General features: G+C 32.7%; 1 protein-coding gene across 3 annotated transcripts in view; it reads left to right on the top strand.

The window, feature by feature from the left end:
- Nucleotides 1-12,740: 12,740 nt before the first annotated feature.
- Nucleotides 12,741-25,039, top strand: part of LOC139491667 (uncharacterized) — a 60,491-nt gene continuing 48,192 nt past the window's right edge. The window contains exons 1-4 of one of the 3 annotated variants that reach the window (XM_071279463.1): nt 12,741-13,340; nt 17,361-17,414; nt 21,663-21,780; nt 23,117-23,256. In XM_071279463.1, coding sequence (XP_071135564.1) covers nt 17,404-17,414; nt 21,663-21,780; nt 23,117-23,256 — 269 coding nt within the window. In that variant the 5' untranslated portion in view covers nt 12,741-13,340; nt 17,361-17,403. Of the gene's footprint in view, nt 13,341-17,305; nt 17,415-21,662; nt 21,781-23,116; nt 23,257-25,039 lie in introns of all 3 variants that reach the window. The other 2 variants (XM_071279462.1, XM_071279459.1) reach the window with 2 other exon arrangements.

Genomic DNA, 25,039 nt, shown 5'->3' with positions numbered 1-25,039 from the left:
ATAAGTCTCCCAAATTTTTGAAAATATTATAGCAAACTATATATATATATATATATATACCAACTTATTCAACATTATCCTCGTCCACTAGAAGATTAACGACATCATGTGTGCATAATGTGTAGTTTATTTGTAAGTCTGCGTATGGACGTCACGTTCGATGTACGACCTTATCGGTTCCCTGCATCATTGTACGCAGGACACATGCTTAGTTATACCTTTTAAGAAGATTGCAACCCTTACTTGAGCACGATATGTAAAAAGTCAATTCCGAATAATATTGTTCGCGCGATAAGTCCGCGTATTTATGTACGGACCTATCGGATGTCTCAGTCTCACTTTTGTCGTTTTGTGACAAAATTACCACTGAAAACATTATGATGTTGTATTGTCACTCTTAAAACGTTTGTGTGAAACACGTATTTCAATGACATGTTAATTCAATGTCAGTGCATCTTTTATACATGGATATAACCAGAAATACATCGGTGGAAGTCGTGCGCAGAATAGGTGAAGTATAAAATATGGAAAAACTTCAATATTTTCAACAACATGCCATGAAAAAAGGCATAAGTAGAACTTCATAAAAACTGCATTTTGTTTGCTTTTCTTTTGCATTTTTTACACGAACAAAATAAAAGAAATAGAGTTTTTTTTTTAATTTAGAAACATAACTTATATGCACTGAGACAAACGTATGCTTAATCCTTAAACGATTAAGATTAACGTGTAAAACTGATTACTGTCATTTTTCATTTTATTATTATTTTTTTTTTGCTCTTTTGCTAGAAACTATATGAAATATATAAAAAAAAAACATGTGATACTTTCAAACCTCAAATTTAATATTGATAAATTCCGATCTGATATTGTGATGTCGTTAGGAAGTCAATGTCTCATATTGTGACGTCTCTGATAAGTTATGTTCCAACGTCAATTATCTGTATGATTGGTCGTCACTCTGTTCATCTCTTAATAAGTACCGATTATCAGATGTGAGATACAATATGACGCTTTTGTCGAGTGAGCGCAACTAAAGAGTTCAAAAAGGTTTCATATGTCGAGCAGCTCATATGTATCAAATTCAATAAGCAGACAACAAAATAATCGATTTATCGGGTTGTATTTGCGTATTTTGCATAATAGATAAAAGTGTTTCTTTGTTTTACCCGCAACCGGAAGACGACTTGATAAGTTCGGGTCAAACGTATTAACATCGGCTCATATATTATGACATCGCTGATATGTTTGGTAATTAAAGCTGGGTAAACGTATTTGACGTCACAAAGTCGTGATATGCAATTTTATTAAGAGATGAACAGAGCGACACAGACAGTGGGACGACCGATTGAACTCCATGTCACGGCTTTTTGACGTCAAACACGTTGACCCTGACTTATCACCGACGTCATAATGACTGAACTGACAATGCTAAGTTTGATTCCAGTTTGCTAGTGAATTAAGAAATTGATTTATATCATGCAAAATACGCTAATACAACCCGATAATCGATTATCTGCAAATTGATATTGTAATATATCAGATGCTCGACACAATATTAAGCTTTTTTAAACTCTTTCCGCTGCGCTCATTTGACCAAAAAAAAATTAATATTGTGACTCGCACCTGATAAACGGTACATACGAAATTACGTATCAACTTGGTATACTGGTTGTTTTTGAAGTACGTTGCACTATTTTTGTCGTTCCTCATACTTATTTAGTACTTTCTCTACTACATGTATCTATTATTTATTTCTTCATGATAACTATTTTCACACTTAACGAAATGCATTTTAGCAAATCATAACATTTTTTCCGGAAAGATTCCTGTCATTTATTGTTTTAATCAATTGTAAATGAACAAGTGCTGGTTTGTGTAGATTTTTATTCAAAATAAAGTTTGAGCATATTCATTCTTTTAAAACATTTTTGAAAGCACATTTTCCCATGACGAATACGACTTCAAATATAACTGTTTAATCTTTTTACAAAGAAGAGTTTATGATAAAACAACTGTTTTAATCCTTTATGTTAGAAAAAAGAAGTATTTGATCTAATAAAACCATTCAATTGTTTATAAGACGTGTGAATTATTAGTATGATGTAAAACATGTAAAAAGTAAAATAACAAAAATACCGAATTCCAGGGAAAATTCAAAATGGAAAGTCCCTTAACAAATGGCAAAACCATAAATATGTTAACTAAAAGTCAGTTGTCATCAACTATTCGACATTAACTTTCCAGTTAACCTTTTTCTTGTTCATTAGTCATCAAATATGTTATGATAAATAAAATAAGTTTTGAGGTAAATTCAGTAAATAAATATACATCATCAAGGACCGTTCAGTTTAGTTACAGTCTGCTAAATAACAATAAAGTCCTGTGATTCAAGCTTGGTAGGTACAGTTTGTAGTACATATTTTCGAAGAGATGGATCAAAACTAGGGTTAAAAAATATAAAGAAATGAATGTTGAATGCTCTTAATTGTTTTATTACAGGGTTGAACAGTAATGGTGGTCACTGTAGGAATTTAGTGCGAATCTAAAGTGTGTGTATGCAAGGCCATGTGAATAGCCCTAAACTGTAACATGACAACTAGTTTTGATTGTTGCAAAATGTTTAATCATAGAAATATGGAGCTCCGAGGAAAATTAAAGCAGAAAGTCCATAATCAAATGGCAAAATCTAAAGCTCAAACGCATTAAACGACTGGATAACTGTCACATTCCTGACTTGGTTTTTCATTATAAAAAAGAAAGAGCTTTATTGGTACTTTAATGAGTGATATATGACAGCGTATTATTTCTAAAGGTAACCCAGGTATAATAGTTTTAATTCAAGAAATAGGTTTGCACTGAAGTCTATGGTAGATTGTTTTTTCTGAGTTTATCCCTTGTATGAATTTTGTGTTGGCGTGCAATTGGACAATCAACAGAAATATAAAAGGACATGATAGCAAATATATTCATTGTAATAGAATAGGGAAATTGTTTAACTAATCATAAATTTATATTCTGTTTCAGTAATCAAACAAGTCAAGCAAAGACTTTTGCAAGAAATCTGAGGAAATATGAGTGGAACTTTGAGACTGAATCTTGTGGAAATAATATTGTTATATTTCTTTCTCGATACGATAGGTAATTAAAAAATGTTCATCCTTGTTTTTATCGAGTCACCAATTTGATATAAACATACGTAAAAGGAGGATTTTTATCATAGTTAACTGGATGATGTATATATCTATCATCTATAAAAAGAAACAGAATTGTTACGAATGTCACTGAGACAGCCATAGGCAGATCCACGGGGGGCTGGGGTGCCCGGGCCCCTATTTCGTGGGGAAAATTTGGTTGATTATATCGGGAATCATTGAAGCATAACTGGAGCGGGCCCTCTTAGGTCAGTCAGCGGGCCCCCCTTAGATAAAGTTCTGGATCCGCCACTGACAGCAATCGACTAACGGTAAAAAAGAAAAAGAGAATTCAAAACAACAACAACTGCATGGCCTTCAAAGAAAATCCATATCATATTTTAGCATTATTTTTTTTTTGTAAATTGTTAAAGGTCATAACCAGTAAAAACATTTAAAATAATTATAGGGACAAATATCGACCTGCTTAAGGTACTATTGGAGTTAAAAAAAAAAAAAAACAACAACAACAACACAGTTTTTTTGTATATTGTTAACAAAAAGTTTATATCTTGTGTATTTTTTTTAAAATAGAACAAAAGTATAGGTCACTTAGCATGCTGTAGGTTTGGATAAATGCGTAACTTTTTTTTTGGACAATTAAGACATTGTTATGTTAATAAAAAGAACACTTTGCCCCAAAATATTTTAAAATAAAAATGAAAAGATTAATCTAACAAATAGAACGAAAAAGAAAAAAAGGTTAACTTAATTTATAACAATTAGAACATGAATGTGTCCATAGTACACGGATGCCCCACTCGCACTATCATTTTCTATGTTCAGTGGACAGCGAAATTGGGGTCAATACTCTAATTTGACATAAAAATTAGAAAGATCATATCATAGGAACATGTGTTCTAAGTTTCAAGTCGATTGGACTTCAACTTCATCAAAAACTGCCTTTACCAAAAACTTCCACAAAAAGCTTTAACATTTAGCGGGACGGACGGACGGACGGACGAACGGACGCACAGATCGAAAAACATAATGCCAAAAAATGGGGCATACACAATACTTTATTCCGTTATGGAAGTATATATCTGAGTAATCTTCTGTGATCCAGAACAGTAAAATTGTTTGTATTTGTTTAACAGTTTATCATCAAATAATACAATGTTCTTCATTTGAACATTCCTGAAACAACATTTGCTTATTTCATAGATAATTAGGAACTATCGTTTATTGTTTTAAAACAAGCAACACTATAGCCAAACGCAATATGGACGAAAAGACAAGCTACAATAAAAAAAAAACACTTCACATAAACCAAGGGATTGGGGAAAACGAGTCTTACACATGTTATGGGTTTTCTCATCGCTGAAGGCTGCATGCTGGCCTATTATTTCTTACATGCTTATCAACAACCGGAGTTGAAGACCTGCAGATACAGAAAAGAATGAACGATACGTTCCTAGGTAGAGACAACACGGATATTGAAAAATAAAGCAACAAAGAAAACACAAAACAACACTAACAACAAAACTTACTGCAGTGCTTTAAAACAAACCTCAGGGGAAAATCAGGATACTTCTCTATATGTTACATCCGTTGTGCAAAATGATATGTATCGCCACTTTCGATTGAATTGCTTCAGCCATCAATTTCATAAATTACAAAAAACGCTTTCCAGAGGATCTAACTTTAGTATTGAACATTTTGCTGTCAATGAAAGGAGAAAGGTTTTGGCATCTTTTCAAAGTTATTTGTTTTTGTTTTTTAAATAACCTCCAGAATAACAAAGTTCGTCGACCTTGATAATACAATTATATATGTTTCAAATGAAACAGATCAAAACCAAAAAATAGTTTGTCAAATGTTGAGCCTATATGTACATGTGAACTGTATCAAATCAGGCTGACGAGGCCGTTAAACAATAAGAACATTGAAATGTGATTTTGCCGCTTAATATAAGGAAACAATTTTGGAACCATAATATCAGTTTATATAAGGTCCAGTATAAAAATGTATTGTGAAAAGTCATTCTAAAGTTTACAAAACGCCTCGGTGGTATCGTGGTTTGGATTTCTGGCAGAGTCAAGCCAAAGACTTGAAAATTGGTATTTGCTGCTTCTCTGATTAGCATGCGACATTTAGGAATATTAGTAAATACTTTTCAACTCGGATTCAGAATAACGTAATAACGTTGCCGGGTTAGGTGACAAGTCTTCCTGAAGACTTGCCAACCGTCTCATTTAAACATAAGGCTCAACCTTTTGGTTCATTACAAAGCAAAGTCTATACTCATAACACTTGAGCATGTTCTCTTCCTTAATAGGAACTTAATTTGCACCGATGTAACACATGCATCCAACGAAAAAAAAACTAATGAATATATAAAGAATTTGAGCCGATTTAAAAAAGCAAATCTATATACAAGATATATTACCATCAAAGTCTGCTCAATCATACTTTTTAACTAACAAAGCCCTCCTTAAAGATAATATATTGCATGTTTTAGTACTTCCTGATTTAGACCACTTTACTCTAACTGTTTACGGTAGACATTTGGTTTTACCCCTTCGTTCCCCTATCCCTGGATCTTTTGTCTGCCACTGAATCAGGTGAAATGTTTTGTCATAATTCTGTCAATATCTCTGTCCAAATAGACAAAATAAACAGTATACGATATGGGCTTTGCTTATTGTTAAAGGCCGTACAGTGACCTATAGTTGTTAATTTCTGTGCCATTTGTTCTCTTGTGGAGAGTTGTCTCATTTACAATCATACCACATCTTCTTATTTTTTATATTATGAATATATGTATATATATAAGTACGTCTGAGTCAGTGACAACTCTACAACAGATTTATCCATCGGATCACCAGCAATGATGGTGATACGTGGCTGTGTACATTATGTATATACAACTCGGTCTAAACATCAACCCAACAATGTTAGATCTGTAAATTTGTAGGATCCTTTACTAAAGATAATTGAGCTGATCTGTAACAATAACATCTCCATGCCATATATATCATGTACTGTAGTACGACGCTAGATTAAAACTGACGAGAAAAGGTAACACGCGGCCACCGAAAGCTTTATTTTTGTGAAGCCGAGGTGTTCGTGTGGTCTAGCGGGACGGCAAAAGGGCAGGCGATTTGGTGTCACGATATCTCAGTAGCATGGGTTCGAATCCCGGCGAGAGAAGAACAAACAATTTACGAAAGCAAATTTACAGATCTAACATTGTTGGGATGATGTTTAGACGAGTTGTATATACATAATGTAAACAGACATGTATCACCATCATTGCTGGTGATCCGATGGATAAATCTGTTGTAGAGTTGTCACTGACTCAGACGTACTTATAAATATAATTATTTTCTGTGACTGTATCTTGCATTAATTTGTAGGATCCTTTACTTTAGATAATTGAGCTGATATATAACAATAACATCTCCATGCCATATATATCATGTACCGTAGTACGACTCTAGATTAAAACTGACGAGGAAAGGTAACACGCGGCCACCGAAAGCTTTATTTTTGTGAAGCCGAGGTGGTCGTGTGGTCTAGCGGGACGGCTACGGTGCAGGCGATTTGGTGTCACGATATCTCAGGAGCATGGGTTCGAATCCCGGCGAGGGAAGAACAAAAAATTTGCGAAAGCACATTTACAGATCTTACATTGTTGGGTTGATGTTTAGACGAGTTGTCTATATATATATGAATTTAAACTGCCTAAAATGTTGTGCAAAATATAAAAAGTTGGTATGGTATTCCTATGGACACCAATTGCACCGCTTTAATAATATACTTGTTCGTGTACGTGTATGAATCACAGTTTATAACCAAATTGAGTAAAGACCCGTCTAAATTGCATTTAATTGACAAATTCAACAACAATTACCGTTATCTTGGTGATATATTTTCGTTATACAATCAAGACTTTTATAAATATACTGCCTAATTACTTTAAATCAATCAAATATAAACGGTAATAACTGTCCTTTCCTATATTTAGACAGTACAATACACATGCATGGACACGTTATAATGAGCCCGCATGTCATGCATATTTAACACTATTTAAGAGTACATGTCATTTACTATTCATCGAGATGACATCTTCAGAATATCATATGTATATTATCATTTAACCTTTAAAAGAATGATGTTTAGTGGGCCGGATCATTTACGAAAAGGTTATTCCTAGTGTCTCCTTTAAAAAAAAATTCACTTTTCATTATAATTGACATTCCGTTTGTTTTAATGAATGGACCACATGCTTAACCTTCTCCACTAAAGTTCAAATCAAAGTTTTGTTTAATACGGATTTAGATGAGTTGAATTATTGACTTTCAAACCACGTATTTAAGCTTTTTTTTAAGGAAATTTAACGCTACAGGCTTAAAATTATAATTTCTATATTATAGGTTATTAACTGGCTGTTTCTGTATTGGCCCTGTTATAGATTCAAGGTTAGCTGTATTGGATCCAGTTCATAATACTTTTCTTAAATGCTTTTAATTTGTTGATTAAAATAGGAAACTTACCGTGGTGAAAAAGATACAGAAATTTATATCTGAACTTTTTCGCAATAAAGATGAATTTTTTGTCAACATTGATGTAATTCAAGATTTCACGTCCAAGTACTTAAATGCTATTACAATTCATTTTATCTAGTAAATATAACGTAACTGGAAAGAATAAATTAGACAGTTGAGTCATTGAATCGTCCGCGTTCTGATGATGATTGTGATCAACGGAAATAAAACAGTGATAATAAACGGAAGTTTTACTCAAAATGGCTATGAAATATTTCCGTTTCAAGACGTTACAAAACAAGGAACATAATTAAAAACTTTTTTTTATGTCATTTTAAGTTAAAAAATATGATATTTATGTATTTTCTGCAGAACGATACGTTCAAAGTTAAGTAAGGTTAGGCGTTAGAAAATTGTAACATGCAGTGAACGGGACAGCCCATGAGCCAATACGGCTGTTTCCGTGGTGGTTGTTAAGATGAAGGAGTGTTGAGTAAGATTCCAATTAGTTAGTCCAGCGTCCGAACATACGGTAGTATAATAAACTGAGAAAACGACAGTTAGAGTTAAATATACTAACGATGACAAATGTTTACACTACAGTACTGTATGTAAAGTTGTTAAACGACCTTAGACTGGATGACTTATGAACTAATATTTAACAGAAGCTTTCCAAACAACTAGATATACAGTCCACAACCAATTCAAATTTGCCGAAGAGGTTATACTTCTAGATAATGCTCTATTAATAATGAGAGACTGGTATCTGGAAACTAAGATGACTTAACCAGTGTTTTACATTTGTTAAAACCCTAAATGAGTTTAACCATAATAAATGAGGATGGGACAATTTTTGAGATACAACGTTTACAAATCAGAAGTCGTGTAGCTTTCTAGTGACATTATATACTGTATCACATTTTACAACAACAAACTACTGCATCTACTGTAGTTTTGGAAATCATGTAAAATAAGATTAAAATTATATAGATACCCTCATAATGATTGAGGCCAAGTTAGGTTTAATTTGGCCCAGTAGTTAAATCAAAAGCATAAGATTTTTTAAAGGCTTTACAAAAATTACCAATAAATTGAAGAAAATAACTTTAAAGGACAATAACTCCAATAAGATGTCAATTACCAATTGGTCATCTTAACTTATATGTAGATCTTTCTTTTCTTGATATTTTTGCTGTTTACAGTATAATCTCAATCTATAATGATATTAAAGATAATATCATTTCCTCCGCTCCAAAATGTATTCTACCAGAGCCTGTATAATGCTGAAAATGCCTTTGAATATTTTTTATAGAACACTCTCAAAAGAAGTTTGTACAGGGGTTCTCCTGACCCCGACTAACCAACCGGGTCGGGGCATTCACCTAATATAGGTATGCTGAAAGAAAAGATATAATAACGGTTTATATAAAAAATTCAACTGAATAATTCTGAAAATGGAACATATGAAGGAAGAATTATTAGCACCCCCCACCCCCTGTTGAAAAATCAAGTCAACCCAATTTAGTCTTACAATATTTACCGAAGACCCTTATCATTATTTAAATTAGAGTTCAAGCTGTGACCATTTAAAATTGTTATTTTTTACATTTTTCCCAGAGACTTCTATAGTAACCCCCTATGTTCTATTTTTACCAATTGGGACCATGGTGTTTGTAGGGCAGGGTCATCGGATACATTTTCCAATCAGGATACTCTATTAATAATTGTGGCTAAGTTTAATTTCATTTGGGCAAGTAGATTAAGAGTAGAAGTTTTTTGTGAAAGATAAAAAATAATTACGCAAAATAGTTAACAATTTACTATAAAGGGCAATAACTCCTTAAGGGGTCAGTTGACAATTTTGGTCATGTTGACCTAATGAACATTTTAACCCCGATAGATTTGCTCTAAATGCTTTAGTTTCAGAGATATAAGCTAAACACTGCATATTACCCCTATGTTCTATTTTTAGCAACGCCAGCCATCTTGGTTCATGGGCAGGGTTATCGGATTCATTTTTTAAACTAAATACCCTAAGGATAAAAGAGGGACGAAAGATACCAAAGGGACAGTCAAACTCATAAATCTAAAACAAACTGACAACGCCATGGCTAAAATGAAAAAGACAAACAGACAAACAATAGTACACATGACACAACATAGAAAACTAAAGAATAAACAACACGAACCCCAGCAAAAAACTAGGGGTGATCTCAGGTGCTCCGGAAGGGTAAGCAGATCCTGCTCCACATGTGGCACCCGTCGTGTTGCTTATGTGATTACAAATCCGGTAAATAGTCTAATTCGGTAGGTCACATTCATGAAAGGGAAGGGGACTGTAGTTACGACGTCAGGAACATATCCGATATCATTTGTGAAACGGTTATTCCATAACGGTCAACCAACTCGTGATGGCGTCCGTAAAATTTACGAAGGAATGATTTCAACTTCACCATTTGGAACTCTTGGTTCAATAGCTTCCTTCTGAGCAGTAACCCTCTATCAAGAAAATCATGATAGGAAATGCAAGCACGGGAATATAGTTTCAATTGGGAGATATATACCCCGTATGCAGGTGCTGCTGGAATGTTGCTACTTAGAAATGGAAAGTTCACAATTGGAAAGCTGAAATCATCTCTTTTGTCGTAAATTTTTGTTTTCAACCGACCCTCATTGTAAATTTCTAGATGTAAGTTAAGATATGAAGCCGACTTAACTGTATCTGTAGTAACTTTTATCTCCATTCGATGGGATGGATGCGTTCCAGTTAGTCACCAAATTTTGAATTGTTTAGTGAAAGAACGTCATCTATATAGCGGAAAGTAGGATTAAAGGATATTGCTAACTTATTATCGTTCTTCCTAAGAAGTTCCTGCATGAAGTCGGCCTCATAATAACAAAGAAACAAGTCGGCAAGTAGAGGGGCACAGTTTGTTCCCATTGGGATGCCGACAGTCTGTTGAAAAACACGTCCTCCGAACGTTACAAATATGTTGTCAATCAAGAAATCAGGCATCTTGATAATATCGGTTTCAGAGAACTTTTTGTTTGAATCAGAGTGATTCTTTACAAAGTATGATTTATCCCTCCCTAAGACAAGATACTTGTATCTACGTTGGACATTATTTTTTATGAAGTAAAGTAATACCAACTCTTTCAATTTGTCTTTTAGTTTGGAATGTGGAATACTTGTGTAAAGAGTAGAAAAGTCAAATGTTTTAATACTGTTACAAGATGAAAGAGAGTTAGATTGTATGTACTCTAAAAGATCTATGGAATTTTTAAGTATCCACATCTGATTCACGCCACCTCTAGAATAGGCAGTTTCACAATAACTTTGAAGCCCGTCTTTGATTGCTGATAAAATAGATGTTAATAATTTAGAAAGAGGTTTCGTGGAGCACTTGGAAGACCCAGCAATATACCGTTGTTTGTAAGGACACTTATGTAGTTTAGGTATCCAATACAGTGGTGGAAGATCCAGTTCTTCATCTTTGGTTGAAATACCAAAGGAACAAAGAACAGACCTATGATTATCCAGGATTTCCTCTTTGGTAAGTGTCGTGAGGGTATATGTTGAGTTTCCAAGTGAATTGTCTATACCTAATTCGTTTATCAAGCAATTAATGTAGTGACTTTTACAGACAAAAACGATGTTATTTGGGGATTTGTCTGCGGGGAAAACAACATATTTATCATGAAGGTCGGATAAGTGTTTAGCAACATTTGGGTCTTTAAAGATTGACGTAGCATGGGCATTGATGGACCCATTCAGTTTCTTTATTCTGATTTGTATTAACGACCTCACTGCCTTAATCCATTCGGATAGAGTGGCTACGTCTTCCTTTTCACGTTTAGCCTATTGCCTGGCATAATCCTCGACTGAGTCCATCAAAATTTTAAAGTTGTATTTCGATAATTTAGGCCACGTTTGGTTTAACTTGGCCTAGTAATTTTAGAAGAGACGATTTTGTAAAAGATTACAAAAATTTACGAAAACTTGTTAAATTATACTTTAAAGGGCAATAACTCCTTAAGGGGTCAACTGACAACTGGTCATGTTTGACTTATGCGTAGATCTTTCTTTTCTGAAATTTTTTGCTGTTTACAGTTTATCTCTATCTATTATAATATTCAAGATAATAACCAAAACTGCAAAATTTCCATAAATTAACAATTTAGGGACAGCACCCCAACAACAGGTTGTCTGATTCGTCTGAAAATTCCAGAGCAGATAGATTTTGACCTGATGAACATTTATACCCCCGTGTCATATTTGCTCTAAATGATTTAGTTTCAGAGATATAAGCCAAACACTGCATTTTACCCATATGTTCTATTTTTAGCCATGGTGAACATCTTGATTGGTGGGCGAATTCATCGGATACTTTTTTTTAACTAGATACCCTAACGATGATTTAGGCCAAGTTTGGCCCATTGGTTTGAGAGGAGAATATTTTTGTTAATGTTAACGACGACGACGACGGACGACGGACGCCAAGTGATGAGAAAAGCTGACTTGACTTGGATAAAAAGGAGGAGGAGAACAAAAAGTTATTCAAAAAGTCAGAGAAACTGACAACCCACAGCATAAAATTAAAAACGACGAAAACAGCATAGAACACTAAAGATTGCTTCGATCAATAATAATATTTAATTTGACTCGTACACAAATAATAGCTGAAAGGAACCTGATTAATACACACGTCTTAAATTGAGAATCATATTATGTGCAAGAGAAATTTCTTTTTTCTTTCTTTTTTTGCTTATGCTTTTTATGTATATATTTTTTTTTTTTTGCAATTATAAGATATATTCATGAGGGCAAAATAAAAATGAAAACCAACAAAAAATATGTTTCGAAATCCTGGTAGAGATGTTCCATTTAACCACACATGTATTTAGAACATATGGTTCACAATGTAAAACACACCCAGAACGATTATACATTTAACTATAAATAGATTTAAAGGATAAATACCTTTTGCGTCATCAAATACAGTTATTTTAATTGCTTTTTGAACATGTAAATAACACGTACACAAATCAAATGTACCCGTAATTGTAGAAAATGAAACATAAACTATTATGTACTGTTTTGTATACTTTCTACAGTTCATTGTTTGTTTATTGTCAAAGGGCTGAAAATGATATAACTATTTATTGAAAATCACCCGGAACAAAAAAAAATATAAACAGATTTAAAGGACGAGTACATTATGCGTCTTGAAAATTAAATTTTGTTTATTTACACTTTGTGCGTATTCAAAATTCAAAAATACACGTACTCGTAAGTGTATATATATATATATTAACAACAACTACACTGTTTGAAATTATTATGTATATAACTCAACAGAAGGTGTTAAAAGTGTTAAAATGAATTTATTTAAACGAAATGACATAAATACTCGAGGTATTTGTAATAAGAAAAAAACTTGGTATGGATTTGACAATATTTTTCCTTTACTGATTTATGTTCTTCTTGTTCAACAAACTAATTGTTTAACATGTGCTTCTCCGAAGTGTCTTGTTGGATATGATGCAAGGACAATGCCAAATCCATCGACTGAAAGTGACCATGGACAGTGTGGACGACATTGTAAATTTACTTGGATTTGTGACCCTTGTCAAATATTAAACAGCACAGCAGGTAATTATTATGATATGACGGATCTATGCATAGAGAAGACGAAATATTTTGAAAATATTTCCATAAATTATATAATTTTAAATGATCCATTAAAAAAGAGAGGAAAATACGAATCAAAAATTGGTTCACGAGGTTGCCTACCCGATCAACGTTGAATAAAATATGTGTACGTGGTCATATTTAATAAGTCTAACACTTTTTTTTTTAAATATCATCACAAACTACGAAACAATTCAACATTATAGTGGGTCTCATTGGGGTCTAAGCGTGACGCGGGATTGCCGATTTTTTGTAAGCGGGACACGTGAAAGTCAAATTATTGTGTCGTGAAAACGGGAAATGAGGTCTAGCGGGACCCGGGAAATGACAAAATAATGAGAATTGCTTACGTACATAGTGTAAGCGGGATACGGGAATCTGATAAAACAGTAAGCGGGATCCGGGATCGGAACCCCCCAATGAGACCCCCATTATAGTGGACACTTAACTCATCCACTAGAAGATTGGCACCGTCATCTGTGCACAATTTGTAGGTTATTTGTAAGTTCGCATATTGACGTCATGTTCAATGTACGACCTTATCGGTCGGACCTGTTATCTCGTCAGCATTGTACGCGGGACAAAATGTTAAATTAAACATGAAAAATAATATTTAAACAACCGAACTCCAAGATAATTCAAAAAAGGGAAATCCTAGATAAGTATGACCAGGTTGTTAGTCACCTCTGTCATATTAATTAGTTTCTGGGGGAAACTAGCGGTAGATGAGATAAATTCCAAGTCGCTGGAAAGTTTACATATTTATTTCACATCCATATATTTCAAATATTAAAACATCATTGAATAACAACATAAAAAACAAATATAAAATACAAATTCAAAAGACTGATTGACATACGGAAAATGAACCAATCAAATATCTTTTTATTAAATAATATTAATTCGTGATTTGCCGAAAGCGGGGATTACGGATTACAACCATATAAGTATAAGTTTGTCAAGAATGGCCTTCGGCAGTTATCACTTAGTGTCGAATTATCTATGTTTTTTGTTACAGAACCTTTTATCTTAAAGACGGATATAAATCTTTGATAGTTAATCTGAATTAAAGGATTATAGTTAAGTGTAAAATACAAGTAACTTTTGAATAGCGTAACATACAATAAACTAATAAATTATTAGAAACGCAATGAAGACTCAGAATAATTAATAAAAAGCAAATATTATAAAAATATACAAAATCCTAAACGTGAACTTTGAATGAACAATTGTGGGATCATATTACTCCGTCGCTCTTTATCTGATACTCCCGTATCAGCATGTGTAAATTATGAACGATATTTCAAAATGCACACTAGAAAGATCTAGAAAAATTAAAAAGAGCAAATTTTATTTACATTATTTACAAGCGCGCTATTACGAACCTTTGTCGTCTAAAATTTTCTCTCTCAAAATATCTTTAAAGTACATTTAATTAAATCTAAGTGTGTCTAAATACCAACACGAATAAATCACGAATCAATATGTATAAAACGAACAGTCTGTAATATTTGCCACCATGCAAATAACAAATGAACACTGTGTGTCTCTCTCTCATAAATTCGATACTTGAATCTATATGGGAATATAAAATAAATCAGTAATATGTTTATAAACATTGTCATTGCATTATGTCATTGTTTTGTCAAATAAATCTGTTTTCATCACCAACTCTATTTCGGCCTGGAATGAACACTAAGAATATCAAGGAGATTCTCTTCAATCTGAACTTTGTTACTACATATTTTAAGTTTCAGGAACATTTGTCCGAACTATTTCTGTAGCACTATATGAATATGTATGTACACATCATTGTTATATATTGAATACATCTATTTGAATGTGACCATTTATCAAAATGTAGCTTATTGTCTGATATCTATTGTAAACAAAAACGCAAAGTGTAGATCATTTCGATACTTGAAAAGGCAATGTATGGAACATTGTCTATAATATTGTTTGTAAAGCTAAAAATATATATTTGCAAGTAAATAAAATCTCAACATACTCATCTAAAAATCTTATGACAACTTGGTTACGGATATAAAATGCTGGTAAAGAAATAGGGGGAAAGGGGGGGGGGTGTAAAACTGTTGAACTTCAAATTGAGAAAATGAGACATAAGAACGAAATACGTATAATATTCAAGTGTAAAAATCTTTCTGATTGAAAACGTGCTGAGTAAGGTTCTAATGGAAAATATAAGACACTATCTTGACTAAATAAATTAGTTCCTTCCTACTTATACTATGATATATGCAAATGACATTAATGCATTTTGGTGTGATGAACACGCAGTAATTACATTGTAACTCAAGTTATTTGAGTAATCAGCAGTCAAATGTCACGTATAATGTTTTTTGACATTTTAATAAAAGTAAAATTTTCAAACTATTCAACAATATACTGTTCGGTATTGTGAATAATTTATAAGAAGATTGTAGCCCTCATGTGTGCATAATATGTATACAGTCCAGTACGGTTAAAACGAGACGATTTCAATTTTCCTCACCTTAGTATAGCAATATACCAACTTCACTTGCATATGGGATATACATTTCCCAACTCATTTGGTATTCAAGAGTTTGCAGCTGCTACTCAGACTTTGTAAACCGTCACCAGTGTCTGAGCAAAAAGTTGATGAACCAGGGTTATGTAAAAGAACGTCTCGTCCTTTTAAAAAGAAAAACGTTCATCGGAAGATACCAAGACCTTGTTGATAAATATTCCGTATCAACTTCGCACATAATACATGATGGTCTTGATGTATAGATGATAGGTACTGACGTTTTTTTATCATATTGATTACGTGTTATAGTGTTCTTTTATTTGTCTTTGTAAATTACTAAAGTTTACTGTTTGGTCCATTTTTGGTAATATCGTTTAAACGTGGCTCGGTACTTGTACATCCCGCCATTGTGTTGTTGTGCTGATGTTATTTTTTTGTATTTTTGTGTTTTAATGTTGTGTATGTGCTTTTTCTATATGCCCTTTTGTTTTCTTTGTTGACATATTTGTTTGTTTTATAGTGATTGAGATTATAACACAATGTTGACTGTTGTACCCCTATTTATGACATTTTTACCTATTATGTCTGTTTGTTATGTTCTCACATTGTTGTCAATATAATGGAATTGTATGCGACTGCCATACAAGTGAGAGGTTTAGGTAGTTTTAGAACCAGGTGTAATCCACTATTTTCTACATAAGAAAATGCCTGTACCCAGTCAGGAATATGACAGTTGTTTTCCATTCGTTTGATGTGTTTGAGCTTTTTTTGATTTTGCCAAGTGTTAAGGGACTCCCCGTTTTGAATTTTTCGTGGAGTTTTTAATTTTAGTTTTTTTTTAACTTTTTGTTCGTATGATCATGATGATAAGTCCGCGTATTATTAAACGTTTAATGTACGTACTTATCGCATGTCCCAGTCACTTTTTTGTGGTTTTGCACATGCTTTGTTGCACAATGGGGATTTATTTTAACTCAAAAACGTATAAAAATGAAATGCAAATCTACTGTCAGGTCATCTTCTGTTTGTTTCTTTGTTACATATATAACAACAGTTTCAAAAAAACTTCAGTTGAAGTCATGCTCAGAATAGACGATATATAAAATGGAGATACTTCAATATTTTCATATTTCAACATGTCATAAAAAAAATGCATTGGTTAAACAATTTCTAAAACTGCATTTTCTTTTTATTTTCTTTGCATTTTTATACGAACAAAATTAAAGAATAGAGTGTTTAATATGTTTTAATTTGAAATTATTCCTTAATTTATATGCACTGCGATCAACGTATGCTTAACCCTTAAACGTTTAAGATAAACGTGTAAAAGAATTCAAATTAAACATAAATATCTAGGTATCCAAATATGTATAATAGATATATTATTGCAATGTTATTTTTGTTTTGTTCATTTCAGCTGATGAAATTGATGAAATGCTTGTTGATGTTAAACCACCTAAATCTATTTGCAGAAATGTGGACTGATACAGAATTTCATTAGCTGTAGTGAACAGAATGAAATATGGGTAATGTGTTCTGGTTGTTTTTGTTTTTATCTATTCATTCTTTATGATATGTACAAAATCAGGGTCTAATTAGAATATCTTTAATAATGTTTTATAGAGATATGTTTTTCTTCGTACGTGGTTATTCAATACTAACTCTTACCAATATCCTAATTGTGTCGAGAGGTTGATAGTTTGCATTATCTATGTGCAAAGCTTAATCTGGTAATTGTTACTTTAGTTATATTCAATATCTGTTTCCTCCATTGCACATTTCAAACGCTTGCTGTACTGTCTGAAGAAAACTTGCGTAAAATGTGCTTCTCATTGGTGAAGGCCAAAATATGACATGAGGTTTGGAACGCCGAGTGTTGTGGTCTGTGCTTGTAAGTTGGCAATCAAAACCTATCTCCCAATAAAATCACCTCGCCCAGATGGTCTTGTTTGATTTTCTCCTTACTAAGCATCCGTCGTCTATCCTTCGTCGTTGTCTGTCGCCCGTTAACATTTCCACAAATATTTTCTTCTGAACTACTGAGACAATTATAACTAAGCTTGACAATGGCTCTTTTATTATAAAACTGCTAAATACTGTCTATTTAAAAACTGAAGAAAAACAAATACTAGTCAAAAACTTCTTATTCCCTCAACAGTGTAAAGATAATCAACCATTTTACCCTTAAAATTTTAGATTCATTTTATAAAGACTTTTTTACCACACTAGTCATATATTTTTGATAAACTTAAATTTAACAGGATTCCTTAAAGTTAGAAAAATATACCAAACAAATATGTGGCTGATATTTCAGCTTTACAAGAGGCGAAACAATATTGGACAGATAAATAAACGCATTTATGTGGAGAGTTGTCTCATTGGCAATCATACATGTACCACATCTTCTTATTTTTGTAGCAAGTTTGTATTAAATATTTGTTATAAGATGGATCAAAACTAGGGTTGAGAAAATTAAGATGTGAATGCTGAATTCCCTTAATTATTTTACTACAGAGTTGAACAGTAATGGGAGTCAATTTAGGAATTTATTGTTAATCTAAGATGTGTGTAAACAAGGCCATGTGAATAGCACAAAAATGCCGCCTGACCTTATGTTTTGATTGTTGAAAAAGATGGGGCTTTATTTGTACTTTACTGAATGATATATGAAAGTTTCTGATTTCTAAAAATAAACCAGGTGCCTATTAAAGCGTTTAAACCCGCTACATTTGTTTGCACCTGTCCTAAGTCAGGAACTTGATGTTCAGTGGTTGTCGTTTGTTGGTGTGGTTCATAAGTGTTTCTCGTTTCGCGCTGTTCGGTGTGAGCCAAGGCTCCGTGTTGAAGGCCGTACTTTGACCTATAATGGTTTACTTTTACAAATTGTGACCTGGATGGAGAAAGTCTTATTGGCACTCATACCACATCTTCTGATATCTATATAGTTTTAAATCAAAAATAAGGTTTGCATTGAAGTCGATTTGAGGTTTTTTTAATGATTTATCCCTTTTATGATTTTTGTGTTGCAATGGTCGTTAATATTTAGCAATAGTTCAGTATTATTGTGCTTTTACTTTTTACTTAGGCAATACTTAGTTTAAGAATTTTTTTTATGCATACCACTTAGTAAAAAAGGGATGAGTAACCTAACTTAAGTGTTTATTCTGTGTAAGAGAAACTTCTTTTTTTTAGTGAGCTTTTCTCATCACTTGGCGTCCGTCGTCCGTCGTCGTTCGTCGTCGTTAACTTTTACAAAAATCTTTTCCTCTGAAACTACTGGGCCAAATTTAACCAAACTTGGCCACAATCTTAAGGTATCTAGTTTAAAAATGTTTCCTATGATTCCGCTCGCCAACCAAGATGGCCGACATGGCTAAAAATAGAACAGAAATATGCAGTTTTTGGTTTATATCTCGAAACTAAAGCATTTAGAGCAAATTTGACAATGTTTATCAGGTTGAGATATATCCGCCCTGAAATTTTCAGACGAATCAGACAACCCGTTGTTGGGTTGCTGTCCCTAAATTGGTAATTTTAAGGAAATTTTGCAGTTTTTGGTTATTATCTTGAATATTATTATAGATAGAAATAAACTATAAACAGCAATAATAGCCAGCAAAGTAAGATCTACAAATAAGTCAACATGACTAAAATTGTCAATTGACCCCTTAAGGGCATACGATACAGTTACAGGGGAGGTAATGACGTTGCTAACGTAAATTGTTATTTTCGCGACGTCGGGAAAAGATTCATTTTTCGACTGATTTTTATCATTCAACGTTATTTAACTTGAAAACGAGATTTCTCTTTTTTAAAATGCCATTTGGTTTGATTACGTAAGAAGATTATGTGTGCCAATTTTCATGAAAACGTAAATAGTGCATTTTTTTTTTTATTTGATAAATATAAATTATGTTTTGTTTTACATTCATGAACATTTGATAAATATGAGTTATTTGAAAAAATAAAAGCACAAAAGGACATTTATATAAAACAGAATTTACAAATAATTTAGCAACAGCTTGTGTTTTGAGCAAATATATAAAATTTCGACCTCATTTTACTCAAAAAGTAGCACATGAAGGAATATTTTTTATAACATATTTGATTTAATCAGGCAAAACATAGCCTGTATGCAAATTGTCAGCAAATTTTCAATATGGGATCAAAATTGTATCGTTATTGCCCTTTATAGTGAATGTTTAACCATTTTTCATAATTTTTTGTAATCTTTTACAAAAATCTTCTCTTTTGAAACAAATAAGACAAATTTAACCAAACTTGGCAATATTCATCCTTAGGGTATATAGTTTTAAAATGTGTCCAACTGCCAACCAACATGGCCGACATGGCTAAAAAAGAACATAGGGGTAAAATGCAGTTATGGGCTTATATTTCTGAAACTAAAGCATTTATTACAAATCTGACATGATGTATAAATGTTTATCAGGTTGAGATATATTTGCACTGAAGTTTTCAGACGAATCAGACAAATCGTTTTTGGATTACTGCCTCTGAGCTGGTAATTTTAGGGACATTTTGCAGTGTTTGGTTCTTATATTGGATATCATTATAGATAAAGATAACCTATAAACAGCAAAAATTTCCAGCAAAGTAAGATCTACAAATAAGTCAATATGACAAAAATTGTCAATTGACTTTTTAAGGAGTTATTGTCCTTTATAGTCAATTTTTCGTAAATTTTTGTTATCTCTTACAAAATTCTTCTCCACTTACAATGTAATCTACTGGGCCAAATAGAATTAAACTTAGCCACAATTTTCAATAAGGTATCTTGATTGAAAAATGTGTCCGATGACCCTGTCATCCAACCAACATGGACGCCATGGCTAATTTAAATTGTAAAAAAAATAATTCAAATGGTGACAACTTGAAAACTTATTGAAATAATGAAAAGGGGTCTTTTCTTAACTATTGTAAGACAATGGGATGACCTGCTTTTAATTTAACAGCTGGGCTTAATTAAACCAATCATTATTAGAGTATCTTATACTATTAATTATGATTTTAACCTTATTTTACATGATTTCCAAAACAACAGTAGATACAGGTGAGCGACACAGGCTTTTGAGAGCCTCTAGTCTTATTGTTGTTTCCGTTGGTTATGCATGTTTTCAATTTTTTCCTACAATCATAAGATATATATTTATATATAGGGCAAAATAATAAAAACAAATAAAAAATAGGATTCGTCTCTTTACCAAAATGTACGCAATCCTGGTAGAGATGTTCCATTTTAGGACATTTATTTGGAACATATGGTTTACATTGTAAAACGCACCCGGATGGATAATAACTATAAATAGATTAAAAGGATAAATACCTTTTGCGTCATAAAATACAGTCATGTTATTTACTTTTTGAACAGGTAAATAACACATACACAAATCAAATGTACCCGTAATTGTAGAAAAAAATATCAACTATTCTGTATACTTACTGTTTCGTATACTTCTACAGTTCATTGTTTGTTTATTGTCAAAGGGTTTTAAAATGCTATAACTTTTTATTGAAAATCAACCGGAACAAAAAACTATGAACAGATTTAAAGGACCACTACTTTTTGCGTCTTAAAAATAGAGTTTTGTTTATTTACACTTTGTGCGTATTTCAAATTCAAAAATGCACGTTCTCGTTATTGTATATATAAAAACAACAACTGCACTGTTTGAAACTATTTTGTATGTAACTCTACAGAAGTTTTTAGTAAATGAAAATTGTTTCACTAATTATAAATTAATATTTTGTTTTAGTTTCGTAACAAGTCAAGCAAAGACTTTTGCAAGAAATTTAAGGAAATATGAGTGGAACTTTGAGACAGAATCTTGTGGAAATAATATTGTAATATTTCTTTCTCGATACGATAGGCAGGTAATTAAAAAAATGTTCATCCTTGTTTTTATCGAGTCACCAATTTGATATAAACATACGTAAAAGGAGGATTTTTATCATAGTTAACTGGATGATGTATATATCTATCATCTATAAAAAGAAACAGAATTGTTACGAATGTACTATAGGGGTTAAAACAAGCAATGATACACTTGGTCGTCTCTTGTTAACAAATAGTTTAAATCTTGGGTTTTTTTTTTCTCAAAAAAGTATAGGTCACTGAGCTTGTTGTCATGCTGTAGGTTTTGATAAATGCGTACATTTTGTTTGGACAATACAGAAAAAAAACATTTTTTTATGTAAATAGAAAGAAATAGGAAGAACAAAATAAAATATGAAAAGATTATCGTAATTGTTTTAAAACCGGCAACACTATGGCCAAAAGCAATAACGACGAAAAGACAAGCGACAACAAGGAAAAAAACTACACAGAAACCTTGGGATTGGGCAAAACGAACCTTACACGGTATTGGTTTATCTCGCTGCTGAAGGCTGTGCGATAGCCTATAATTGCTTACATCGACTTCATTTGAACTCTTGTGGATATTTGGCTCATTGGCAATAATCCATTTCCCAAGTTTTATACTTATCAATAACCGGGGTTGATGTCCGGAAGATACAGAAGTTCCTATTCAATATATAACACGCTATGCGTTACTTTCAAAACAATAGTTTGAATTGAAAACAATATTTCTCGAACGAAGAATAAACGATACGTTAATAGGTGGAGACAACACAAACATTGAAAAAGAAAACAACAAAGAAACCCCACAAAACATTATCGAAAAAAACAGAATGCACCAATTTAAAACAAACCTAAGAATCAAATTAGGATGCTTCTCTATATGTTACACCCGTCGTACAATATGATATAAAACGGCTCTTTCGAATGGGTGACGTCTGCCATCAATTTCAAAAGTTACAATAAACGTTTCAAGAGTATCTAAAGTTATTATTGAACATTTTACTAGCAATAAGAGAAGCAAGGTTTTTGGCATCTTATCAAACTCATTACTGTTATTTGTTTTTGTTTTTATTACCTCTAGAATGACAATATTTGTCGATCTTGTTCATTTATGTAAAAGATAAATAGTAATGCCACGGGCAAATGTATAATAACAAATATTGGCTATGTTTACATATTCAAAATGCAAGTAAAACACCGCCATGATGACAAGAGGGGATACCGTCTACCTATTTTAAGCATAGCAAAGTCTCAGACCGAGGTTTAACTATTATTAAATATTGCTTCATTGAACTTGATTACAAGCAAATTTATTATAATGAAATGACGATGATTCATGTTGTTCTGTAGATATATACATCAGCTGGTGAAGCTGCTTTCGAGGTTTTAAATCAAAAGTGCATAACTGGCATATACAAAAAAGCAAAAGAAGTATATTTTTTATCTGACGACTTTGAAGGAGGATTGAAATTCATGGTACAGGAATACAAGTATGGATTAATTTCTATTATATATGTTCGCACTGTATTCGTTAATCGTGAAATACCGCAGGTTAATAACTTTGTGAAAAGATGAATTCAGCAAAGTCGCTCCCATTAGACAACGCACAACTGAATACGTGTTGTAGAAGAACCTAGATATGAAAAAAGGAGTAACAAAACAACATTTATTAATCTATGGTCTCGTTGAATAATTTAAAGGAAAAATATTTCAAAGGGAGTAAGCTTTCAGAGCTATAATTAAAATCACAGGTCCTGTTGTTATCGGTTTTGTCAATGATAATTGCAAAGAACCTGAACACAGGATTACTATCTGCGATAAAAAGATTTTACACAAATTACCCATCGAATGACTGAGAATACAAATGTGTTCAAATAAATCAGATAAACAAATATATTTTGCCAAATTTTGAACCTATGATGTGAACTGTATTTAATAAGGCTGAAGACGCCGTTAACATATACATGCTATAAGAACGTTGAAATGTGATTTAGCCGCAAATATGACAATGTGGGAAACACAATATAAGGAGAAAAACACCAGTTTGGTTTATTTGAAGTTGAGTCAAAACAATGTATAGTCAACTAAAGACTTAAGAATTGCTGTTTCTCTGCTTAAATTCTCTGATTAACATGCGGTAGTTTTTCGCTACATTGGAGAGCTGTTGGTGACCTTCTGTTGTTTTTTTCTATGGTCGGGTTGTTGTCTCTTAGGCACATTCCCCATTTCCATTCTCAATTTTAACATTAAGGAATAATAGTTAAGACTGGTTATTTCGAAGTCCGAATTTGTAATGTGGCCGGATACTGGGCGGGTAAGGTGACAAGTCTTCCTGGGGACTGTAACCTTGCAAACAAGCACGTCAAAACATCCGGCCCAGCCGGTCGTTTCAGTACAAAGCAGATTATATATTCCTATATCGCTTGATCATGTTCTCGTTCTTAAAATGAATTTAATTTGTACCGGACGTAACACATCCATCGATCTATCAATTCGAGGTTACCAGTGTAAAATCGGCAGAGCCAAACTAAGCCAGAACAAAAGAATATGTGAGGTATAGGAGCCGAATTAAACAATTTAAAGATAAGTTACAATTAAAGTCCACTCTGCCATATATAATTAAATAAGAAAGTCCTCATCATTGTCAAACACTCTGTGTTTCAATACTTTTCTGATTATGACCACTTTCCTCCTACTGTTTAAGGCAGACTTTTCGATTGCCCCTCTGTCATCCCACCAATGGATTCTTTATCTGCCACTGAAGTACTTAAAATGGTTGTCCAAATTACTACAAACTCTCGGAATTTTAACGTCGTGCGCTTCAAATTAAAAAACGATGTGTTACTCCAAATATTTTATTTGGAACAGTTTTAAGAGAACTAGTACAAAGAGAATATCTATTCGTAGACTCGTAATATATACCAGTTTTTTTTTCTGTATGATCAACACTTACTTACTTACTATTCGGACAATAGCAAGTTTATTGTCGTAATAGCCAGTAAATAAGTAAACTTGAGAATGGACATGGGGAATGTATCAAATAAACAATAACCTAACCAAAGAGCAGAAAGTAGCCCAAGACCACCAATGGGTCTTCAAGACAGCGAGTAAATCCCGCACCCGGAGGCGGGCGTCAGCTGGTCCCTTAAAACAAAAATGTGTACTAGTTCAATGGAAATGGAACCGCGCTGAAGTACGTCCATTATTCAGAGTTCATTATTCAAAATTCAATAATGAATAATGAAATAGTTCACTATTCACGATTCAATGTTT

Source organism: Mytilus edulis, chromosome 10 (assembly GCF_963676685.1).
Source record: "Mytilus edulis chromosome 10, xbMytEdul2.2, whole genome shotgun sequence".
Classification (NCBI taxonomy): Eukaryota; Metazoa; Mollusca; class Bivalvia; order Mytilida; family Mytilidae; genus Mytilus; species Mytilus edulis.
Note: the sequence above shows the minus strand (reverse complement) of the source record. Positions and strands in the feature narration are given on the sequence as shown.